The following is a 16,238-nucleotide window of genomic DNA, read 5'->3' as shown; positions in this document are numbered from 1 at the left end:
ACTTGTTTCCTCAGAGATAGACAGTAAAAATAAGTTACATTTACAAGAAAAAAAGCAAAATAAAGTTTATTTAAATGTATTGAAATAATATTCTTTTACAGATCAAATAATAATTTCAGTAATATGTGTGGTTGTACACTGACAGAAGACAAAATACTAACTTTGCATGGCAGACATAAAACTATAGTTTTAATTATTTATTACAAAAAAAACATGATTATAAAGCTCTTGTACTCATGAATATTCACATTTTACATTCAGGGTAATTATTTATCCCATTTGTTTCCTCACTGTTGTTCCTTAAATTAAAGGTAATTTTCACAATCACTCAAAGTTACAGGAATTTTATGTTATATGACTGAAAAGTGTAAATGTAAAACAAAAAAAGAAACATTTTTTTTAAATTACTTGAATAGTTGCATCGGGCATACAGCAGTCAATCTTACATTTAAATGTATTTAATAACTAACTATGCAGTTCACTTGCAAAATGTCACACTTCAGTTGGCTGCACATGCACTTGAATTAGCACCAGTCAAAAAAATGTCCACTTGTTTTGGGTTTATTTACAATAGTTACACTTTATTTAAAAATCTTACAGACCGTCTTCCATCTCACTTAAATACATCTTAGTAGCTTTTTTGTGGACCAGTGGTTAAAAACCTAAAGTTCAAAGAAATATGCACATTAAACACCCTATAGATGCTTCTAATGAAAAGTTCTCCTGGCATCTTGAGGGCAGATTAGAACGGCACACACATAAGTACAAAAGATTTTACAAATCTGTGAAATATCAACACTTTAAACATAAAAAATATAAGATCTTAGTCATTCATAAGTCCATGAAAAAAATTGCATTGATGAGCATTAGTTGTTAGAACAACGAGTATTATAAATAACATTCTCACATATTACAAGTCCCTTTAGTTGCATCTTTAAAAAACAGACTGTTTATGTTTGCATTGTCCTGCTTTCAACATAGTAACTGAAAAATGTGCCATGACCACATGTTTCACAGTAGAACGGTCAAAAGACCACACATATGAAATGAACCTGAAAAAGAGTTGGCCACAGAAGATTCTAGATGACATTATCTGCACTTTAAATTCTCATCTATTGAATAGTTTTGGTGGTTCTTAGTCTACATTCTAAATACCTTAACCAGGCAAAACTTAAACCGACTCTATATGCTGTACAGTGAAAACTTTTCATGTTATATGTACAAATTATATACTATTTTATAGAAAAATACTTTATAAATAAGTTATTTAAGATGCATGAAGTATTACTTTCTTCCTGTGTAGGTGTAGTATTGTGGAAAGTAAAATGATTTGTTGCAATAATTACTTATAAAGTAAATTAATAATACCATATGCAGTGCAATATCTTTTTTTTCTGAGTGTGTGCTTAAAAGGCAGTCCTTTGAAAATCTTTTACATATGTAGAACTTCAACTATTTTTTAACAAAAGCTATACTTTAGATTAACAACACAAGTTATGTTTGTTATCATTTATCTTCTAGCCTCTCTTTTCCTGAATTCAAACTATTGAGGGTCATTGTTGTGATATGTTAGTGTCATATTAATGAAATACTTTTATTTGCTTGAAATCAGTAGTCAAAGTTTAAAAACCTGTTTTCTTTGAGCTTGGGAGCAACTTTCACTGTCCATGGAAAGAAAATGATTGCTGGTTGTTTCCATCTTTGTTGTTGTAGTTTCTCTTGAGCTTCATTGTAAAACTGTTTAAAGAGAAAAATGTCTCCTGTGAAATGGTCAACCTGTACCGGTCTCCATGCATTGATGCCATTTCCTCAGCTTGTACCCTGCAGGTCTTCTTCTTTTTCCTGACTGGTGGTGTCACACAGTTCTTTGTTCCAGGCATTACAGTCATCCAAAGTATCAGGGTGAGGAAAGTTGGCCTCCCCATCTGCGTCCAGGACTGGGAAGACGTGGTCAACCATGTCACACAGGCGCACAAAGCTAAGAGAAGCACAGAAGGATTTAAGCTTTCAGTGTGCAAAGATTAAAATCAATCTGTTTTGAGGCAGACGCAAAGAGTTTTGCTTACGAGGAGACATTTGTTTTGGCGTGCTCCTGAACCAGCTCCCCCTTTGGATTGACAGTGAAAATTCTGTTGAGAGGAACGCCTACCTCTTTGTAGGAATAAACATCCTGAAATGACACACAATAAATAAGAACATATATATATATATTATACTAAAAAGAAGACAAAGATTCTGTCAAAATGAGGGTTGTTTCTCAGTGAAGTAAGCCACACTGAGTGTGTTTAGCAGCCTCACCGTAGCTCTGTTCCCAAAGGCCGCATAGAAAGGTTCACTGTTTGGGTAGAAAAGGTGCTTGATGTCTGTGAGACACTCTATCTTAAATTTCTCTGGTTTCTTCTCAATCACTTCCCTGTGCAGCATACAAAAAAATAATATATCAATTTACTTTTCATATTCTATAAGAAATATTAAGATGTTTAGTTATTCTGGTGTAAAACATTCAAACATATCAACCTGTGGAAGGCAGAGAACAGACTGCTGGGGCTGAGCAGCACCGGGCCCATAGGCAGCATGGTTCCTCTCTCGTTGACCCAGTGCAGGTAACCTCGGGTCATGTCTGCCATGCCGATAGCCCTTGCTGAGCAATACATGAATTTATATCCATTCCTATGAATGAATTAAGAGATTTTTTATAATCAATGTTATTCAGAATGCTAGAATACATTAAACTTACACTAGAACTAAATAAATAAAAAAAATGACAAATTTATTTTTAGAATGGAAACTACTAAAAGATTTAAAACACATTTTTGATGCTGTGTTGACATTTTTTAAAAACATATTTTTCAGCACCAAAATGTCCATCTGGTAGCAAAGATATTAATTTAGTTACATTTTTCTGTCAAAATAAAATTCTTCAAATTTGACATTTTGCAAGTTGTTTTGTGAATTTAAAACAAAGAAGAAAACCATATAAATTAATCCAGAATAGAACTCACAAGCTGACTCTGTGGTAGAGTCGCGCAATACCCTGGTGCGTCCAATCTTTCCCCAGTGTGGGGAGGATGTGACCCAGAGTGTCAGACCTGAAACGTGACGAGGGAGAAGCAAAAATCTTTAGTTAATGAAGAGGTCACTGAGCGCTAATTACACATCCATGCATAGTTTTTAGCAGATGTTCCCAGGAGAAATCTACAAGCATTTCTATAGAGTGACTGCCATCTAGTGGTTGTAAACTTCAAGTGATGGATAGATCTTGCTGTAAGTTACCTGGTGATGGTTCCATCAATATCAGAAATGACTATTTTGTCATTCCAGCTCCACAGATAGATCGTGCCGTGACATCGACAGGTGCCTTGATACTGGGTGGTCACACTGAACACTACCTCATTGGGACCTTCCTTTAGCTGCAGGCTTGCCTGCACACACAGGTATGAACAACACAGTAAGAATATTGTGACATAAATTAAATGGGATTCAATTGTTCACATTAGAATGTAAACATTAAATCGTGTTATTTGTTTTAATAGTAAGCTAAATTTCCTGTAATTTGACTCCCAAAAAACATATTTATTGTGACCCTTTTTACAATTAAACTACAAATCTTAAGGGATAAAAGGCTAATTTCCAAACTCAAATGTTCATTTATTACTGGAGATGATAGGCGGTTTATTAGCAATTAACGAGTAACCATGTTTATTATCATTGCAGTTGTTTGTCTGTCTATAAATCTGTCAAACTTTACCTTTAGAGACACAACTTCTGTAAAATATATATATTAAAGGGGGTCGTTTTATCCTAGCAACAGCAAATTTTAAAACAACTTGAAAGACATTAAAAAAATGTGAATCTTTAACAAAAATGTGCATCTTGTCCTCTTAATCTTAAAGTTTTAGTTTAATGTAACTTTTAACTTTAGGAGAATTATCAGAGGCTACAATTTTTCAACAGTTCCGAAAAATGTAGTGAATAATAAAAACATAAAACTATTGCAGGTCCACTGAAATGTTTATTCCAGAATAAACTGCACTCAAATGCTGGTCAGTAGGTTACTATCATTTTTACTGTGTTCAAACTTGTGGACATTTAAGCTTGCACACAATACAATTACTGAAAATGATTAATTTGGGTGTTGATATTTCATAACTGAAGGAACAGAAACTGTACCAGTTGGTCTGAAGTGAGCCTGAGGGTCTTCTTATAGCAGACGGCGCCTGAACTCAGAAGGGTCTCTGGTTGACAAGATCCAGACACCTGAGAGGAGATCCTGTGGTCCTCATCACTTGACGAAGACTCGTCCTTGAAGCTGTGAAATCAAAGGAATCCAGTTTGGTACAAGAAAGGAAAAAAAATAGTTGAAGGAAGAAAAACTACATGTAAAGGCACCTGTTTGCTGAGGCCATAGTTAATGAGTTGTCGTCTCTGTCTCCTGCTTCCGTCACTGTTTCCTACAAAGCACAGAGATCCCAGCTGGTTCAGTTCACCAAATCCAGCAGTGAAAGCAAAAGGATGGTTAGGCCTGACAGCATTTTCTCTGACCGATTTAGAGTCAGTGTTCCTGCTTCTCCACGAGAACCACCAGCGTCCACCCTTCTTTGGCATCTTCTCCTTCATGATGTTCTCCACAGACTCCTGAGGACAGCGATGTGCAGACAACTCAAAACTGACTGGAAATGTGACTCAAAACTGGCAAACACGCACAGAACAAAGACCAGCAACCAAGAAAACGAAATAACGAAACATCACATTTCACTGTTTCCCAAATAGTCTATCAAACTTAAAGAAGATGGAAACACAGAGGAGTAGGGTAAGGGGGCAAGCTCATGAGCTGGATAAGTACGACAACATGAAAGGACGAGTGGGGAAAGCATTCTCTAGAAGACTAGCAAAAAGAGAAGCTGGAAAACAGGACAACAGAGAGTATGAAGAACCAACTAGACAGGAGAAGACATGCTCTGAACAACACTCAAGCAAAGCAAAAAGCCCTCATACAGGTGGAGAGGAGCTGTAGCCAAACAGGCCTGGGAAGCAGAACGAGAAGAAGCCAAAAGCAGAAAAGACATAACTCAAACACCAACACTAGGTGAACAAAAATGTAAAGAGGACGATGATCAAAATAACAAGTGTAAATGAAAAAGGAGGTAAAGAAAGGGATAAAAAATGACATTATTCAAGTGTTAGGACAGAACAATTAATTTAAACATTTGCCTATACACTACCAACATCTACTGCTGCAAGCTTTCAGTTGAACTATTTAGGATGTGAGAAAACAGTAGTGAAACATCAGGTTCAGGGGCATTCTTTGCAAAATGCTGGGAGGCACAGGAGGAATAAAAAACAGACACAGGGTTGAAAAAGGTCCAATATGTCAATCACTACCATGGGATTATAAAACACACTGACACGGTTAATTAGCTCATTAAACTATATGCTCTCCAGCCCGTTTTACGCATTAGCCCTTTCAATACATAGAAAAAAAGCAGTGATTAGAATGTAGAACACAGCAGCTGCAGGCATTGAATCCAGACAAAACAAAACTTCAAACTGGTTTTCACTGAGGCTCAAACATGAACCTGGTTAAGACTTTTCCTGTAAGTTTGAAAATGCTCATTGAATGCTTAGATTTCCTGAGTAATTTCTGCTTTTGGTCAAATATTTCTCTTTTTTTTAATTACAGATTACTTTATTAATTTGTTTCTTCCAGAGCATAGATTATACATACGAAGTTTTAAATCCGTTTCTAAACATGCTTTATTGAAGAGTTAATCACACAGCCCTATAAAAATCACATCAAATAATTAAAGAAATGTAACATGTTGTATCCCCATCAAATATGTCAGATGTTTTCCTGATGTAGCTCCATGGAGTTCTTACCTGTGGCAGCGGCTTCTTGTAGACCTGCATGGCCAGCATGACAGGAGCAGCTGTGCTCCAGTTGTAGTATCTACAATACAAAAGAAAAAAATGTTTTGACAACTCAAAAAACGTATCTATGAATGACAAATCACAGATTTGACTCTAGATATCAGACTAGATGACCTGCATTCCCTCTGGATATGTTTAACTGTATTTGCTTAAACAGTTTAGATACTGATAATCAACTAAAAGTCAAATTACAAATGCTACATTTAGCTTCAACAGCTAGTATAATGTTAACATCTGCAAAATTGGCCAAACACAGTATTTTAACATGAGAGTTAAGTCTAAATGTTAAAGTTGTCTTAAAAATCAATGACAATGTGAAATTTACTATAATGAGCTAGCTTAATATGAGCAAAATTAGATAAAAAAGCTAGCTTGTAGTCAACAGGAAGGAAGGACCAAAAGACCAAATTAGCCTAAAAAACCCAAGAAAAGCCAAAATGTGCCTAACCAAACAGCTCAACGTTAAAATCAGCAAAATTACATACAGTAAGTGCAGAATTAGCTAGATAACACTGGAAATCCTTAAATTAATCTTAAAATATAATAAGTATTATCTTAGTTTTTTTATTGCAAAAATACATCATTATGTTGACTAACCAATTTTGAATTTGAATATTTTAAGTAATATTTAAATTCATTTAGCTTTGCACAAGCTAAAAATAAAAATATTTTAATTTTATTTTCAGAACAGCTAAACAAACAATAACTAAAGCAAACTGTAGTTTAATTGCTTAATGCAAGCAAACTAATTAAAATGCCATAGGATTGCAAAGGTGAGGTTGATACATTTTATAAATGTTTTTAAATAAAGACTCAAATGTAAAAAACTTTCATGACAGTAAAAATGTTTTGTAGACTTTCAATTTGCTTGTATATTAACATGTGTAAAGGTAAATGTTTAAATCTTTCTTTAATACTTCTAAATCCCATGTCTTTTAGCGTTTCAGTCAGTACATGTCTGATTAGCTGTGGCACATTTTGGCAAAGTGTTACTCACTTGTTTCCTATCTTGACCACCAAGTTTGGATCATCAATGATGGCAGGATTTTCTGAAAATTGCTGGTAAGAAATTGTTCTCTCCAGGAATTGCTCTGTAACATAGAAAGACGCACACAAAACATGAACAAATCAAGAAAAATATAGAGATTTAGATTTTACACTCAACTAACTGAAAAAATTAATAAAATGCTCTACATTTCTACCTTCAATAGTTTCCTTAATTTAATTTTGACAGTTAGATTTAAAAATGTAACAAAAAGGAATTGATGCAAATGACAAAAAAACTAAAGCATCTACAAAAGCTTCTGTCTTTGGACAAATTCTGTTTTTACCTCTGGTTATCTCCCTGTTATCAGTAAGTCCTCCACATAATGAAATTGCGACATGGGGCAGGTCGCTAATTTGATCCAGCAAGCTGTCAATCCCGCTGTCAATCCCGCTGCTCACTGACTGTGGAGACTGGTTGGCGCTCCTCACATCCATCATCATCAACTCAGACTCCCCTTTCATGGAGCTGCTGCCTCCATCACTGAAGAGGAAAACACAAAAGGTGATTTAAAACCTGTTCTAAATTGTTATTTTGCTTAACTTAGGGGATTTCAGTGCTTAAAAAACTAATATATGTTGCTATGCAAAACATGACACAAAGTTGAATGCATATTTATCATCAAGTTCACAACTGTGACCACTAGACGGTGCTATAATGTGTTTACCAAAGCTGTGCATGTTCAAACTGTTAAAATATGCATTTGTACCTTTTAGGGAAATATAAAGCAGCAACCTCAGGCTCCAGCTCTGCAATGTCATCCAGATAAATCCCATCTGCACCAAGATGCTGGCTTCTCTTTTCTACAACAAACAATACCATACCTCTTCAGCAGCAGGCAAAAAAAGATCTATCATGGATAAAGACGGTTAAAAAAAATGATCTGATTGCTCGCTAAAAACACCACACCTTTCTTCCTGGATGGTGAATCAGTCCTAATGATTGGACTTCCTCTGTTACTGCCTCGGTCGAGATGATCAGGGAGAATCTTTGCAGATGCTGAACAAACTGTGAAACCATCTATCTCTGTGTATGATGGCCCGATAGTTTCAATCTCTCCATCTGTATTAAAAAAAAAGCAGAGGTCAAAACAAACTCGTGGCCATAACTATTCACTGATATATTTTTGTGTAATTAATATTCAAACTAACTCGGAATTAAACTTCTTTAAACCCTCATAAAACTAAAGCTGCAAAATGTCAAACATGGGTCAAATAGTAGTTCTCAGTACAACCACTAGAGGTCAGTAAAGTTTCAAACTCAAGTGTGAAATGGAATTTAGTTGTTGACAACATGTGAGTTGCACCTGCTGTGTCTTAGTCTGCCACATTTAAATGATTTATTATTTTTAATCTATTAGAGATTTGGTGCTGCTAAAATCATGCAGCAGGAGAAGCTCTGGATTCAAAAAGCACTTTGATCAGAGTGAAAGCACAACCATTTTGATATTTTTGTCTTAGCCTCAACACACTTGACTTCACACCATTGTCATATCAGTCCACAGCGGACATGAACTACATAATCACCACACTCTGCTCCAGATGTACCCCACTCCCCTCTCACATCGCTTTACCTCCGTTCTCTTTGTCTTTGTCCTTTTCGAGGGAGATGGCCTCCTCAGGGTGAAAAGAGAAGGAAGGGATGGAGACGGGCCCTGTTTCACTGATGGCTCTGAAGTGAGTGCTGGCAGTAACTGGGATGGAGACTGCTACTGAAGAATCCTGCTTCTGGTGGGATGTGAGGAAGGGTGGCTGTGAAAACAAAAGGATTTACAGAATGTTTATGAATTATATTGATGTAATTAGGTGAGAAGTGTTTTATACTTATTATGGATCTGATCATAAAGTTGTCCAACTTTTCTCCATAGTTTGTCATTTAACATGTTTGTGTACCTGGGCGGCCTGGGGCAGCTCCCCCCACGCCCACTGCATCTCAGGGTTGGCCTGATTGGTCAGTTCTGAATCACTCTTCGGGGTTAATGATGGCGACTCATCCGGACTGCTGCGGAGGAACAGAGCAGTTTTTACTCTGTTCACCATGCACATTTATTGTTTTTCCCCTTTTGAAGTGCATTTTGACTATCTTTTATTCATGAAAGATGGAGATGAAGTCGATACCCAGCAAGAGACAAAAACTCAGAGGTCATCTGAGGACAAGAGATGGATAGACCGCACGGTGCAGGGATGGACAGAGTCTCTTTAGCCACATTACTGAGGACAGAGAAGAAGAAAAGGGAAATTGGAAAAGAGTAATAACTGATGTCACATTTATGAAGATATTTGAAAAATATAAGCAGTGATCAAAAACCTTTGTGAAAGAGTCCAGCTGATTGGGTGTGTGTTGGCGTGGGCTGATGGGCTTTGATCACTGGATCTGAATACAAAGACACACAGATGCAGGAGTTTACAGCAACTATCACATTTTAACTGAGCACCATTAAGTCAACTTGCTGTTTTTTTAAATCCTCTAAAAAATAAATAAAGAGGATTTAAAACCCTTTAAAAATACCCCTGCTGAAAATTAGTCTTCATGTTAGGCATCTGACATTTCTATGTTTATGGCATTTGAAGAATTTTCCCAGTCCAGCACGTGGGAAGCTTGCTATAAAAAAGGCTGAACTTTTGCAGAATGAAGGCCTTCCCCAACTATTATTTCAAGGAGAGCTGTGTGGGAAAAGAACAAACCACTGGAGCGGATCCAGCAGCTCAGATGCTTTTCAAACAGTTTTATTCGCAAACTGTAACATGCTTGCACATGCAGTCTTACACACCCATGTCCTAAATGGTTTTAAGGTTTGTCATTTGGTACATTAAAATTTCTTAAGTAAAACTTGCAATAAATACATAAGGAAAAAAAACAAATATTTAACCAAACGTGGCTGAAAAATCAAGTCTTAAAATGAGCAGCTTGATGCAGCAGCAGCTGGACTCATAGTTTTTATGTCATATTTGTGAAGTTAGGCTGCCTGTTTGAAGCTTTGGTGTTTTGTTTCTGCACTAAATGGTTAAATCGGAGCCACAATAGGTAGAAATAATTTGTATTTACTGTTTAAAAAAAAAAAAAAAAAAAAAATTTCCAGACAATAAAATCCCTCCTTTTAACATCAAATATGATCAGAAGCACACAAAAATAGTTAAAAAAATACTCCGCTCTAATACACTGACTTTACAGTAGCACTATTGTTGCACACAAGCACACCTGCAGTTGTCTCCCTCCTTCTCCTCATCAGAGCTCAGATCAATAGTGAACATGTCCTCGTCCTCTGAGAAGTCATCACCACTCTCCTCTCTTCTGCTCGCTCCTTCTGGCCTTGCCTTTCTTCTCCTTTTTCTCCTTTTCTTTGCTGTGCCTCCATCACCATATTGTGCTCCCAGGCTTTGAACAGGATGTGAGTTGTCTGCAGAAAACACAGAAAAGCCATCATCAATATTGTCCCAAAAACGCAATTTCCAGCATTGTCTTCTCTCAGCTGATCTTACCAGAGTGATGGGAGCTTCGCAGCTCCTTCTCCATTAAATCCTCCCCTGCTGACAAGATGGGGGATGTTGCAAGATAGGATGGGACCACTTCCTGTGGCCAGGGAGACATGATTACATGATTTAAGTTGTCTTTTTGATCTGTTAATCAAAATGAATCTACAACAGCTTTTTATTTCTCTGTAGTAATGTTATAATTTTCTCCTTCAAGATTGAATTTTTTACGAGAAAAGAAACATCCACGTGAGTTCCTGTTGTAGAAATCTACAGATAAATTGCAATCATCCAACAGCCGAGCAGCAGCAGATGGTTTAATTTCCCAGCGGGGACATGCACATGTGTCTTGGTCAAACTTTAGAGGGCGAAAAGTTATGAGCTTCCAGTGAATCGAAGCAGAATTTAAATAATAATTTGTCTCGATTTACCCCTGTTATTGGGGATATATATATAAAAAAATAATAATAATAATTTTATTTATCTTGTTTTTTTATTATTATTATTATTTTTTAATTACTCCTTCTTTCTTTCTTTCTTATTTTTTAATGGTGAAATTATGTCAACTCCAGCTGCCAGTTTTTTACCATAAAATTTGTGAAAAAAAAATGACAAGCATACCACAGTCCAATTCACTGAGAAATGCCAGAAAACATTTAATCTTTCAAAAAAGTAAGGACATTTAGGTCACAGCAAACTGGGAACTTCATTGAGACTAATTGCAAGGACTCAAAAAAAGCAAACATTTAGGACAATTACACCTGTATTCACATGGTTTTTATCTATGAGACTTTATCAATAGGGTTATTGGACTTAGACCTCAGGTATGCACAGATATCTGCTGCAACCTGAAAATGGAAAACATATGATTCACATGCAAGTTCTAGAATAGGACCAAATGAACAAGCCCCAACAGATTCACAGGTAATTTACATCCTGAGGAGCAGAGACAAACACTGTTGGGTAAGAGCAGCATGGTGGGTTGGGCTTCCTGCCATTTATTTGATGAAGTTTAGGAACCTAAAATTACTGTGGTAAGAAGATTAACTTTAACTGGTACTTTTGATTTGAACAAGTGACAGATTGTGAACAAAAACTTAAAGCTGCTACATTTTGGGTCTAAGTTGAGGTAAATTTTAGAATCACAACCAGAATAAAAACTGATTTTGTTAAAGGAAATTTTATGAACCATTTTTGTTGACCTCCAATTTTGGTTGTGCGCAATTCTAAGCGACCCCTAAAAGCTTAAGACAGAGAGGCTGAAGGGAGCAGGGCTATAAATAGATGCCTGGGGGTTTTCCACTTTGTGGAGGCAGGTTTGTGTTCAGGAGACGTGCTTCTCCAAAGCCACTGATAAAACTATACGCTGGCAGGCTGACAAACAGCAGGCAGTAAGGAAGGCAGAATTGCACCAATGTTATCTGACAGATTTGGAATTAGTGGAAATCTTCTGTGATTAGGACTTTTTCCTCTGAACTCTTCAACATGGAACAAATCCAGCCAACACAGCAGCTGCTGATCTTCGCTAACCACACACACGAACAGATTCTTTTTCTTTGTGGTCACTAGTTTCCCACGTCTGATCCCATCTTAATATGTACCCACCTCCAACATATTTCTAGAATCTAGAAAACTATACTAAATCTTTCCAATTTGTTTTCATTTTTAAGTTAATTTCCTGTTGTTGTCATATGAGACGATTACAAAGAATTCACCAACGGCTTTAGTGGAAATCCAGATAAATGAGGATGAAAAAAACAACGTCAGAGGAAGGACATTCTGGATCAACATGGCTGTGACAGGAACTGAATATTTGCCAACATTGTCCGATTGAGAATTAAGCTGACAGTGTGTGTTCTGTTGCAAGTTTTATCTCCAACAAACTAGACATGCTGACACGACAAGAGGACAGAAACTTTTTCCACTGAACATCATCTAATGCTAAGTTAAAAATACAGCACAAAAAAGAGAGTAATCGTCTAATCTAATTGCTAACTACAAAGAAGATGACGCTCGTTTCTGTCTCATTTGGGCTTGCCCAAACAGGAAAAAACCCAACAATTTACGGAGGATTATTACAATAACAACCAGGTGTAGTTATACATTGATCAAAGTTGTAAAACTAGTGGGACGTCCCAGGAGAAAAAAAAAAAACAACATCCCTGCCTGACAGCAAGCTTTCTGCAGCTGTATCTTGAGGCTGTATAACATCTGCATGATCTGTTTTACATGTGTGCGTTAGATCAGTCACTGTCGCTCACCAGCTTGTTCTCCGTCTCCTTGACGAAGAAGGCCTCTCCATTCTCCCCCAACTTCATGTGCAAACTCACAGGCTCCCCATTGATCTCTATGTCCACCTGTAGTACAACAGAACAAGCCTTTTAACAGATTTGTAACCTCACATGCCTTTTCTGAATATGCTGTTGTGTAAAATGAATGTCAAAGACGGTCATTAGACACAAAAAGTTTCATACTAGCTGAACCTCTGTCATTGATTCCAAATGCAAAACTGACTACAAATTTTAGTCTTTGTGACAGAAAAAATGAACGTATAGTTTAGTTTAAAAAAGAATGACATTTGAATCGATGCAGAGAAAGAGCCAATCGATCTCACCACTTTTTCGCGTGATCGCAGCACACCCATTTTTCCAAAGCGGACATGGAACGGGGAGCACTGCAGGGTGCCATCGGGCTGTCGGACCACTATGACGTCGATGCATCCAGACAGAGTTGCAGGGTTGAGTCCTCTGTACAGCTCCTTTACCTGGACGAACACCTGGCCCGCCAGCTGTCCCACATAGTTCATGGTCTGTAACTGGTGACGAGGCAAAAACACATGCAGAATTAGTTCTCTTCATGACCAGTTAAGTAAGGTTTGCCTCAAAGGTCACACCTTCAAAAGTAAAGTCATAAGTCAAGGCTGGACACCCCCATTTAGTCACATAGACATGTTGCTGCATCCACGAAGGATTTACTCCTAAAGAGTGGATGCACATGCAGAATTAGTTCCCTTCATGACTAGTTAAGTAAGGTTTGCCTGAAAGGTCACACCCTCAAAAATAAAGTCATAAGTCAATGCTGGACGCTCCCGTTTAGTCACATAGACATGTTGCTGCGTCCACGAAGGATTTACTCCTAAAGAGTGGATGCTCAGCATTTTAGGTTTGTTTGTGGGTGTGACTGATGCTGTTGGGAAAAAAAAACATTTTCTTCTTTCAACGTTTTTTCTGGTTTTTCTTGTCTTGTTTAAAAACAATAGTAAAACGGAAACATAATCCTGGTTTTCATTGTGGAAATCCAGATACAACTCTTAGAGTTGGAAGATTTTTCTGCCCTATAATGGTGTATAATTGTTAACAGAATGCCAAATCTAAGCATCAAGAGAAGAGAAATGTAACTGCAGTACTGATATGGATTACAGTTTTATTGTTGATTCTCATTTATATTAAAAAAAAATAGTAAAAAAAGTAGTTTTTTTAAATACTTGGAAGTGGTAAACACCTTAAAACAAAAAAAGTCTCTTTCCCAAGCGTGCACATACTTTTGTAAAGCATGTTTCTCTTGCTCAATAACTATTGGGAGGGCGGGGGGGATGGCAGTTTGACTGATTGCATAATTACACGACCCTTCTACTCACTCTCACTTCCTCCACCCTGACTTGTTTTGTTCCGATAGATACAATGTGCAGTGTGTACTCATGTGCAAACCTTTGCACTGATTTCACCGTCAACATTCCCCACGTGCAAACACGCCATTCATTCACAAACAAGCAGCTACGCAGACGTTTGCAGAAGGATGAGATAAAGTGACTTTTTTGCCACTTAAGGGGAACCAAATTCAACAAATACAATGCATTTCGTAAATGGAAATCCCACCTTTACTCTTATTGGTCAGTCCCTGAAAGATTCATTTTAAATCAAATTTTTCGCAAGATTTTTCCTGCTCACCAATGGAAATTTTTCAATGGAAAGAGTGAAAATTTCCTATTTGTTTGATATGTGGATGTTAACATTTACTGTGTGTTCAAAAATGTGGTGTCATGTGGCAACACAAAGTTGTATGACATAATTTAAATGAGCGAAAAATGTTTTTAGGCACACAAAGTAAAGATTTGGCTGATAAGGAGGTTAATTACTTTTATTTCTGCACAATTTTGTTAAAATTTCAACAAACAGTTAAAAGGAAATTTTAAAAAAATGTAGTTTTAGTGCAGAAAAAAAATCAGTATTCATGTCAGGAAGGCTCCCATAGAGACAGAAAAAAGCCCAATCTCAGTGGCATCCTGGCTCACTCTTCCAGGACATCTCTGTTTAACAGCCAACAATCACTGGGCTTTTACCATTATGTAATAACCCCATCAGGAGACATCTCATTGGGTCAGTGAGTGTCCTTCATTGACACAAAAGAATGAAGTAAACACAAACAGCACTGTTATGAGGGGCAGATCTTCAAGTTTCACCAAATGGCATTTAGACCATTTGCAGACCACCAGCCACAGTCAGAGAATCTGCAGGATTAAGGATAATTAAATTATGGATTATCCAAATAAATCCTGTTTATTCTGGTTAAAGTGGCTGGAGCTGCAGTCAGCACAATGAATATTTTAATTCAACACATTTTAAAGACACTTGCTCTGACATAACAGCATATATATTTATAGGATCTTTGCACTTTAGTGGCATCACTGTTGATGCTTTCACGCTCACGTTGCAGGAACACGAGCAGCGATTTGTAAACATCTGCACGCAGGGTGAGGCTCTGCAACCCACGGGCACAACGGCACATCAGCAGCTCTGCACCAGAACACACATCCTCCAATAAACACGATATTAGTCACTTATTTACACGGCGCGCGCGCACGGCCTTTGCTTACACTGTTTACTGACGTCTCTCTCCGCTCCGGGATCCGTCCGCCATTCACTTCTTCTTTTCAGTCTCCCGGTCCTCCGACCGTACTACTGATGCGCGCGCGCTCCCCCCACGAACAAAAAAAAAAAAACCCTAACCTTTAATATCCCGCATCATTCAGACATTTGATCTGCAAGCTGCGCCTCCAACGGCAGCTGAAATATTCCTCCCTCTGTCACGCCGCGCCGCGCAGGGAGGCTGTGATTGGCTTACTCCAGGGTGACGTCATTTGTTGTTTTTTTTTTTCTCTGAGATATCCCCACAAAATCTGCAGGATTTCACCATAACTGGTCCCTGTTCATGCATGTTCCAAATACCAGGCAGCAGACACTGGGATCTGACTTCACGTTTTGCCTAACGAAAATAACAGTTATTATAAACCATTTATTAAATTAGAAAAACATTAACATGCTGGTTTTAGGCCTTAAAAAATACTAAAAGGCTGTATTTTATTTGTCAAAAAAAGAAAGAAATTACATTTCTTTAATTCATTCCAATGACTTCTTTTTTTCTAAAACCCCAATCTAATTCTTGACAATGCACACATTTTTGCTTTATGCTGCAGCAGGGGCGGAGCTAGAACATTTGATATGGGGGCCGAAGGGGGCAGAAGATATTACAAGTGTTGTAAATGAGAACATCAGTGTGGAAGGTCGTCAAAAATGAAAGAATCAAATATACAAACTGTTTTGTTTTCATTACCGTAATCCCTCCTCATTCACAGGGGTGAGGGACCGGAGATATCCGCGAAAAAATGACACATGTGGAGAACCCCTCATTCCCCGTCGGCATCTCCGCCCCCCTCCTGGGAAATTCCTATAGCACCTTCAAAAGTTTCATACGAGCGTTTTGAGTTGACAGGGTTTTTGTGACGAACCGGAGGAGTC

At 37.5% G+C, this 16,238-nt stretch overlaps 1 protein-coding gene across 3 annotated transcripts; it reads right to left on the bottom strand.

Annotated features, from left to right (window-relative positions):
* Positions 1–545: 545 nt before the first annotated feature.
* lpin1 (lipin 1) lies at positions 546–15,839 on the bottom strand. 3 transcript variants are annotated; one of them, XM_024295670.2, is made up of 25 exons: positions 15,317–15,838; positions 13,058–13,258; positions 12,705–12,800; positions 10,453–10,543; positions 10,172–10,370; positions 9,281–9,346; positions 9,091–9,183; positions 8,866–8,974; positions 8,547–8,724; positions 7,883–8,035; positions 7,683–7,776; positions 7,260–7,456; positions 6,926–7,019; positions 5,878–5,947; positions 4,996–5,082; positions 4,543–4,635; positions 4,390–4,451; positions 4,171–4,309; positions 3,274–3,422; positions 3,003–3,089; positions 2,518–2,670; positions 2,299–2,413; positions 2,067–2,170; positions 1,821–1,978; positions 546–1,737 (listed from the first exon to the last, which is right to left on the bottom strand). In XM_024295670.2, exons 2-25 carry the CDS (start codon positions 13,247–13,249, stop codon positions 1,727–1,729), a joined length of 2,790 nt encoding a protein of 929 aa, XP_024151438.1. In that variant the 5' UTR covers positions 13,250–13,258; positions 15,317–15,838; the 3' UTR covers positions 546–1,726. The 3 variants fall into 3 exon arrangements, with proteins under 3 accessions (XP_024151438.1, XP_024151439.1, XP_024151440.1); XM_024295671.2 differs by having other exon boundaries at positions 546–1,978; positions 8,866–8,971; positions 15,317–15,839; XM_024295672.2 differs by lacking the exon at positions 4,996–5,082 and having other exon boundaries at positions 546–1,978; positions 15,317–15,834.
* Between the last annotated feature and the right edge of the window lie 399 nt (positions 15,840–16,238).

The sequence above is a fragment of the Oryzias melastigma genome, linkage group LG3, assembly GCF_002922805.2.
Source record: "Oryzias melastigma strain HK-1 linkage group LG3, ASM292280v2, whole genome shotgun sequence".
Taxonomy (NCBI): domain Eukaryota; kingdom Metazoa; phylum Chordata; class Actinopteri; order Beloniformes; family Adrianichthyidae; genus Oryzias; species Oryzias melastigma.
This window is presented reverse-complemented; position numbering and strand designations above follow the sequence as displayed.